Genomic DNA, 8,822 nt, shown 5'->3' on the forward strand with positions numbered 1-8,822 from the left:
CCGCAGCCATCCTCTATGCTTCCTCGGAATGTCTACAACACGGAGCCGGTACACGCAGTACACCAAGTCGAAGCACCATTCACGCTTGCCGAATTCTTGGCTGCACTGGAAGAAGTGGATGTGAGCAGTGCCCTCAGCAAATATGGAATGGTGTGGTCCAAGCTACGCAACGTAGACCCCACGACGGACAAGCTCTAGAAGAATTGAATGCCATTTGGGTATCGGACCAGCTTCCTGCCGTGTTTAAGCAAGTGGCGGTCACACCCACTCCAAACCATGAGAAGGACTCAACCACGCCGTCTAATCTGCGACCCATCTCCCTCACATTGACTTTGTACAAATTACTTGAGAGGATGGTCGCTAACGCATTACCTGGAGAAATAAACTTTTTTTTAGATGCGACACTGAAAGCATCTCTTGTCGGCGGCCCTGTCCTTCCTGCGTGCGTCCGTTGTTGTTGTCCGCAAGGCTGCGTCTATCCTCCACTCTCCCCCTCTCCTCTCCGATAGCGAACACTCTCTCGCGAGGGGCATTGGATTAGATTCGATTGGATTGGCTTGGCTTGGCTTGGATTGGACTGGATTAAAGTGGATTGTGTTGGATTGTGTTGCGTCATAGCCGCGCCAGACGCACTGGCGCCGGCGCGTGCCCAGGTAAGAGCGAACACTCTCTCTCAACATCTGCGGGTGTGCGGCCCAGCACGCTCTCACTCCGTCGGTGGGCGGCGCTGCGCGCGGTGCTGCGCATGTGCAGTACTCTCTCTCTCCGCGGTCTCCTCTCCTTCGGGCGCGCTGCGCATATAACCGGTGTGCCGCTCTCCGGCGGCCTTTCGGTTGACGGTTGCTCTCCGCTTGCGCTTGAACCCCCCTCAGCGTCGCATCACACCAGGGTTCCCGCGAGGGGAGGTGGGCGTAATTTTTTCGCCCTGCTCAGACTGAATTTGGAGCCAGTCTCGCCACACACGGCAGCATCCACCCTCTCCAGCAGATAATCCGCCGCACACGGTATCCACACAGAAAGCAAGCGCTGTAAAAAAAAAAACACAGGACGAGGCGGGGACAGGACAAGCACTAAACTTTCAAAAAAAATCATTGCAGAACCAACGCTTATAAACACGTCTGGCTAGCATGAAGAGAGGAGGAAAGAAAGGGAAATATCGAAACGATGGGCGAAACAAGAAAAACTGTGACGTAAACTTTTAAATGCAGAGCATTTCTTTAACTCACGATGTCACCCGTTCTAGTTGTCCGTAGTAGTCCGCACCCCTCCCCCTACACTATATAAAAAAATAATACTTACCGGCGCCTGGTTTCGATCCCACGACCCTGCGGGCGGAACTCAAGGTACATGGTGCTCTACCCACTGCGCCACAAAGCCGACTTTTTTTTTCTTTTTTTTTCTTTACTGCATGGAAAACTGCCCTTAATACAGCCTACAAAAGTTATGAGTCATCCAAGAAGATGCACATCACTGCAGCTAAAATAAGCCGTCCGTTAAAACTCTGGCAAGCAGACGCACGCGTCCTACAGATGCAGCCATTCTGGTGGGTCACTTTGCGCCGCATAAATTCTCCGCACCAACGCAGTTTGCTCCCGAAAAATGGACTTCGTTGGGCGAGGGGGTTCCACGTGCCTGTCTGTCATGCGGCACTTCCACAAGCTATACAATCCGATCACAACAAATATATCATAGGGCACTCCAGTAACATCTCTAAAAGGCAAGAACCGAATTGTATAAGGGGTAATGTCCATGTCCTTTTTAAGAGTTCGTTGCAACACATCCCAGAAAAACACCGCATCCCGGCACAAAACAAAACAATGATCAATGGTTTCAGATTGATTGCATAAACGGCAATTGTCAGACCAAGGAATAGACATTCCTTTCTCGCGCAACCATGTTTTCACTGGGAGTGTTGATGTATGCAGCTTAAAGAAAAACGTTTTTGCATTTGGAGGAAGACACATACGTGTGACCCGCTTCAAAACACTGTCCTTATGGTGGCCAATGTAAGGCTGGCGATAAACCGGCACTGGGAACAGACTCTAATAAAGTGTTCGTCAAAGCCTTCCTGGAAATGGTAAACAGATATTGCAGGGAAAACCTCGCAGTAAGGAAATTGAAGGTGTCGACCACCTCCTTTAAAAACCCCCATGGCGGCTTCGTACTGACTTCACCAGTGGAGACAAGCAAAAACGGTAAATGAAAACTTATGCGCTGTTGAATAACGTTGAGCAGAAGTGGATGATGCGTCACCTTATAGAAGAAAAACCGAGATACAAGCTGGTGTACAAACAAATGTATCAGCCAAGCACCCCCAGACACTAATGGAAGAAACAAATTGTCCCTACGCGCATAGGTTCCCATTGGGACCCCCACACAAATGTTGCAAAAACTCTATGTAGAGCTTGTACTTTAGAACGCGCACAGTGGAGTACTTGCAGCACATAAACAAGCTTTGCGACAAGGAAGACATTACAAACGTGCGCACGCGCAAACACAGAAAGTTCTCGCCCCATCCATGCCTGAGAAGCTCGCTTGACTTTTTGGAGTGCCAATGACCAATGAGGTCCGGTGTTTCGTATTTGGTGCAAAGGTACACCTAGGTATTGAAGTGCGTCCTTATCCCAAGTAATGCCACCAAATAAGGACGGTTTCGCACCCCATTCACCAAACCAAAATCCCTTTGTTTTTTCCATATTCACAGCTGCTCCAGACGCGCCACAAAACTGCCTGGTGAGATTAAGGGCTTCTTCAACGCTTTTTTTATCAGCACAAAAATAGGCAATGTCATCCGCGTAAGCAAGGACCTTAACCTCACAGGATAGCGATGAAAAGCCCCGTACTCTTTCACTCTGCTGAATACTAAGGCACAGAGGTTCGAGGTATAAGGCAAACAACAAGGGTGAAAGGGGGCAGCCCTGTCTAACAGACGACTTAATCGAAACTGGAGACAGAACGCGGTTGACGACCAGTTGTGTGGTGCACTGTTTGTAACAAAGCTGAATGCCTTTTAACAACACATCCCCTAAATTTACCGCTGCCAATAGTGCGAATAGAAAATAATGAGAAACGCGATCAAATGCCTTTGAAAGGTCAATTTGGATAAGGGCCACCTGCTCTGCCGAATCAGACACACACTCCAATATTGAACGGGCCACATGTATGTTTGTTTGAATGCTCCTACCTCTAATACCGCAAGTTTGGTGAGGTCCTACTAAACTAGTGATGACAAGTTGAAGGCGCCTAGATAAAATTTTCGCGAAAATTTTATAATCTACATTGCAGAGAGATATTGGCCGATCGCCGTCAACCGATTTCAGCTTTTGTTCATCTTGCGTTTTCGGAATAAAAACTGTGTGTCCTAAATAAAAGGTTGGCGGCAAAACATCATGGTCGTATGCTGCTGTGAATATGTCTAACAGAACGGGAGCAAGGATAGCAGAGAACTTTTGATAAAACTCTCAGCTCAAACCATCGGGCCCCGGGGTCTTGTTTGTCTTGAGGTCAGAGATGGCAGCCTTAACTTCTTCGAGCGTAATAGGCCCAGAAACCAGAGCGCACTCATCGTCTGTCAGCTTTGGCAGTAAATCAATGAGGGAACTAAATTCTTGCCCCCGAGTTAATAGACTTGACCCCGCAAATAGCGTGCTGTAGTGGTCATGGAAAGCACTAGCAATTTCAGCTGCTTCAGTGTACTTAATACCGTTATGTTGAATTTTGATTACTTCCTTTGCAAGTGCTGACTCCCGCTCATCATTTAGTGAACGACGAGTGGGGTAACTATCAAATAATTTTTCAGTTCTCGACCGAATTAGAGCACCATGGTATTTTTCGGTAACATATTGCTGAAGCTGTGCCTTAACAATGCCAATTTCCTCTACACCCGATCCCGGACTGACCGCTTCGAGTTCATGAAGCCCTACCAATGTACGAGTTAGTTCCCGTACATAAAAATGTTTTAAAAACGAAAGGCGTGCGGACTCTTCTATTGCGCAATCCCTTACCTCCTGTTTGAATAAATCCCATTTCTGATATAAAGAAAGACTGTGTGTTTCAAGAATACTAGTCAAGCAATCGGATTCGGATATACGTTTACAAAATATTCCATCGGCCAATAAAGAGGTATTAAGCTTCCACAGATCCCATTGAGGCAGCACGCTACGCGGTCTTGATCGTCCTAAGCAAACAGATACCATGCAGTGGTCTGTGAAGAAGATCGGGCGTACAAAATAGTCAGAAATGCTAGGCATCTCTTCTGCTGAAATGTATATGCGGTCAAGACGGGCATTCGAATTGCTCTGAAAGTGAGTAAAATGCATGGTACTCCCTTTTACCTGACCAACATCAACAAGACCATTATCATGCACTAAATCAGACAGGGTGGCTGCACTTTGGTCGTATTGTGAACGTGGTCTAGATCGGTCTTGCTCACAGCAGACGCAATTAAAATCCCCCATGAGGAGGATTTTCCGTTGTGTGCGTAGAAAATTCCCTAGTGGCATAAAAAAGGAGTTACGTTCCCGACAATTCACTGGAGCATAAATGCATATGATACGCCATTCAACTCCCATCATAACAAGGTCACAGCAAATAAAACGCCCAGCATCATCTATACTACAGGAGAGACTGGAAAACTCAACTTTCTTGCTAATAACCAAAAAACATCCACCAGACAAGCCTGGAGAGGGACTAACACATACGCTGTAATGTTCTAAAAATGGTTCTAATGCAGCCGCCGTGTCCTCATCACTGCAGAGCTTTGTCTCCTGGATGGCCGCAATGTCCACGCCCATCCGTTTAAGGAGGCGTAAAAGCTGGTATTGCCTTCTCCTGTTTCTTAGACCTCTCACGTTAAGTGTGGCAGCGTGAAATGATGTGACACTTGCCATTTTTTTGGAACTTCTTAAGCGACCTTTTCACCTCCAGATGTGCCACCCTTGCGGGTGGTCTTGGATGACAGTGATTTTCCTGACTTTTTGGAGCCAGCCCGCGTCACAAGACCACTAGTCACCACAGCCATGTCGGAAGAATCTTGAGCATTGGACGCTTGCTTTTTGCCAGCGCTCGATGACTTGTCCTCGCCGTCGGCAGGAGCTGGCCTCTTCACCGATCCGCTGTTACCACCCGGAACATCCTCTGGTAGAGCCACAGCATCCGCCCAGGATGCGGACGGCAAGGTAACGGAACTGTCATCTCCACCTTCTCCGCACGAGACATCACTGCTGTCATCATCGCTGGCAGGTAAAGGTACCGCAGCATGAACCTCCCCTGAAGCGTCATTCGAAGCTGTCGAATGCGTGTCCATTTCCTCTTCCCGGTTCTGCTTACTAGACTGGGAATCATCCTGCCGCTCGCGATCAGGTGGCACAGGGTAGGGCTCCAGTTCCCTGCAATCCACCGCCGAAGAATCTTGAGGCCCAGCCTCCGGATTTTCCGATAGCACCGACTGGCCAACTTCACCTGATGCGTCAACGACCTCCGTCACATCCATGACATGAGCGGAGACGTCATCTTCAGTAGTTGATTCCTGGCCATGCCGAAGCTTGTCTGCGTATGTCATGGCGCACCTTTCTGCGGTATGACCATACCGGCGACACTCGTTGCACCGGGGTGTTCGGCACTGCCGTCGCACGTGCCCAATCCTGCTGCACCGCAAACAAAGAGGTAGCCTTCCAGGAATCAGTACAAGACACTGGCTCCCATAAATGTCCATCATATGCGGCACATCAGAGACCGATACTCCATCCTTTAGTGTAAGGGACACCTCGCGAGCTCCAGTCTCCATATGGTCCATTCCCGGACACCGCCACATTTCTCTGGTAATGGATTTGGTGGTTCCAAATGGTTCGAGCGCTTCTGTTACTCTGCGGTTTTCCATGTGACGCGGCACCCAAAGTAGCTTCATCTTAACATTCTTTGTATCCGGGTCAAACACCATACACTGCAATCATTTGCCGATGAACTTCTCGAGCTGGACTAACTTCTGCTTGACGGCGCTCGAGACGCAAGTAACCATCCACACGTGGCTCATTTGGTATTGCCCTATACACAAGACGTCGCGGAGGTTGATCACGCGAGCCAGAGCATCCCTAAAATCGGGAGCACGGTATGGCCGGCCTTTTCAAGTCCGCATGCAGGAAGACAGTGTTCAAGACAACATTACCGGTTGGCAGACGGGGAAGGATGATCTTGCACGTATCCATGTTAGTTCTGGACGAAGTAGTACCTCGGCCAGTGGCCGATGCGCTGTTTCCAGCTGAGAGCATAGAGAAACACAGCCGCTCGGAACGGCGTCAAAGCCGACACAGAATGGAGGGCTACGAACACGCCTTATATCCTTGACTCATTCAAACTACGTCAAGAAGCTGCTGATACAACGCATTCACTACCTGTGGGCGGAACGCGAGGTACATGGTGCTCTTCCCACTGCGCCACAATAATCATACCCACCTGCTAATAAATGATGTCACGTGACCACGTAATTACGTCTCCTCATTTAATTACAATACAACAACCAACAGCAACAAGTGCAACAACATTAACGTAACGCAAACTACTTAACGTCGTGCGCCCCCGGAAATGCTCTGCATTTGATCGTGCCCCTCGCGAGGGGGATGTTTAGTTTCCTGCCGCGGCAAGAACCAGGCGGCCTCCTGCGCAGTTTTTTCTTTGTTGAAAGTTAGCGCTTGTCCTGTCCACGCCTCGTCCTTTGTATTTTTTTTTACAGCGCTTGTTTTCTGTGTGACTATGAACCAACACGCCCAAACCTTTTCCCTTCTGAAGCACACGGTATAAACGTAAACGGCCCCATATCTTGGCGGCTGTAGACCTTCGTAAGGCTTTGACACCATCTCCCATCAAGGGGTGCTCGACGCACTCCGCGAAGCTTACCATTTTTCCTCGTCTCTCCTGACACACTATCCATCCCCACTCCCCTCCTCTAATCCAGCCACCGCCGCCAATTTTCCTTCCCTTCCTTCTCATATCCCCCACTCCAAGCGCCCTTGTCTCCGTACACTTCACCGTTCCCTTCCCAATGCTCCCAATTTTCCTCCCACTACACTTTTCCCCTCTCTTTTTTCTCCTCTTTTGTGCCCTCGCTCTATCCCACTTCCCCCTCTGCACTCTTCTTATCCTCACCAACACATAGCCAACCCTCCAGTAACCCACTAGTGAGTAGGCTCACCAGTGACGTTTCTGGCTGATTCGAGTTACAGACAGGCGGACAGAGAGACGGGAGACTGGCAGAGATGCAATTTCCGTGTTTGGTAGCCGTAGAAAGACTTTTGTCCGTTATAGCAAGGGCAAGCATCAAACTTCAACCGAATACATAGAAACATCAGTGCGGGCAAGCTCGAATGAACCAGACAACAAATCATCACAAAAAGCTGACATCGCACAAGCGCCTCTTGCAGTGACGCCATTGTTTGCGCTACCCTCCCGTCGTTCAAAACATTTCGCTGACATCACCACATTGCAGAATCGGTAGTCACAGCCTTATTTCTTTGTGTATCGTTCTTTGTCATTACGGCATAAGCTGCGTGTGTCACAGCTGCAGACGACAGCGTGGAGACCGTGAAGGCTGTGAATATGATAACGCGAATACAGCTTGCGAGCTAACGTTAAAACAGAGATCTTCATTGTGATTCTAGAAGCAACGAAAAGAAATATATACATATAAAAAATGATGACACAATATTTTTCAGTTCAACACGCACCATTCAGTCACATTTGAATCAACATTACTATCGACCACTTCGTGGTGTTTGCGCTTCCAACTGAAAGCATGAGTTTCGTTAGTTTGCGCTAACATGCCTCTTTGTTTTTTGAAGATACGTACCAAGTGCTTTTATATCATTTGCGTCTAATATCACATAGCCTGGTGTGTGCATACGTCATCAATTGTTTGACGAAGCCAAGAATAGGGCCCCGGGAATGATGGCAATCTTCGCGGCCAGACCCTTATTAGGACCCATGCCATCTCACAGCCATGGGTGCTGCAGCTACCGATATAAGCTGCTTCATCAATCTTGTGAAATTCCCCAATGGTGCAGTGGTAGCGCCCTTGTTTCGGCACAGAAAAGACTCGTTTGAGCCTCCTTCGGCTGTAATTGTTTTGTGTAATAATTAACTGTGTGCATTGGTATGACGTATCACCCATCTTCCCCAGCTCACCACATTGCATTTCTTTGATGCTGTGTAACGACTCCAGGAATGAAACACAGTACACTCCCGCGAGACGGACTCGAAGGGACTGTGAAAATGTGTTCGTATTATCAGAAATTCGTCTTTAGCGGAGATTTTTTGTATTGTGGACGTTACAAGAGAACAAAGTTGTTCGTCTTAAACCATGGAGTTTATCTTTACCAAGTTCGTCTTAACCGGACTCTACTGTATATTTAATGTCGGCATACGGGTGTCACAAATGACCTGGTCCTATTAAAATAGCCGGCTTAGGCACGCATTATTTGGGTTCCAATGATAAATATCATGGATGAACATCCTGCAACAAGATCAATCGTTTATGCTTCTATCTGTTCCCTTCCAGAACTGCAAGTACAGGATCCCGCCCGACTGAAATTCGACACAGTCCCGCTGTCGAACAGCGTTTGACACTTCGAATTCTTGCAGATTTCAACTCGTGAAATCTTAATAAGTAGACCCAATTAGGCTGAACAGTAGGTCCTTTGACCAGTTACATTGTCATTCTAAACACTACAACTCGCATAACAAAGGACAAGTGTTTGTGTTGTTTCTTTCACTCCAGCTGTGCGGAAACTGAATGCGCAATAAATGTACAATGTGGCAATAAACAAAAGCTA

At 48.0% G+C, this 8,822-nt stretch overlaps 1 protein-coding gene across 4 annotated transcripts in view; it reads left to right on the top strand.

Moving 5' to 3' along the window:
* LOC144167450 (uncharacterized) overlaps positions 1-8,822 on the top strand; it is a 37,234-nt gene extending 28,412 nt beyond the window's left edge. Inside the window, exons 5-6 of one of the 4 annotated variants that reach the window (XM_077696712.1) lie at positions 2,705-2,733; positions 8,549-8,822. In XM_077696712.1, the coding sequence (XP_077552838.1) occupies positions 2,705-2,733; position 8,549 (30 nt within the window). In that variant the 3' untranslated portion in view covers positions 8,550-8,822. Of the gene's footprint in view, positions 1-6; positions 915-2,704; positions 2,734-8,548 lie in introns of those variants that run through there. The other 3 variants (XM_077696709.1, XM_077696708.1, XM_077696711.1) reach the window with 3 other exon arrangements.

This window comes from Haemaphysalis longicornis, unplaced genomic scaffold (assembly GCF_048455015.1).
Source record: "Haemaphysalis longicornis isolate Haplotype H1 unplaced genomic scaffold, Haemaphysalis longicornis Haplotype H1 scaffold_2, whole genome shotgun sequence".
Lineage (NCBI taxonomy): Eukaryota > Metazoa > Arthropoda > Arachnida > Ixodida > Ixodidae > Haemaphysalis > Haemaphysalis longicornis.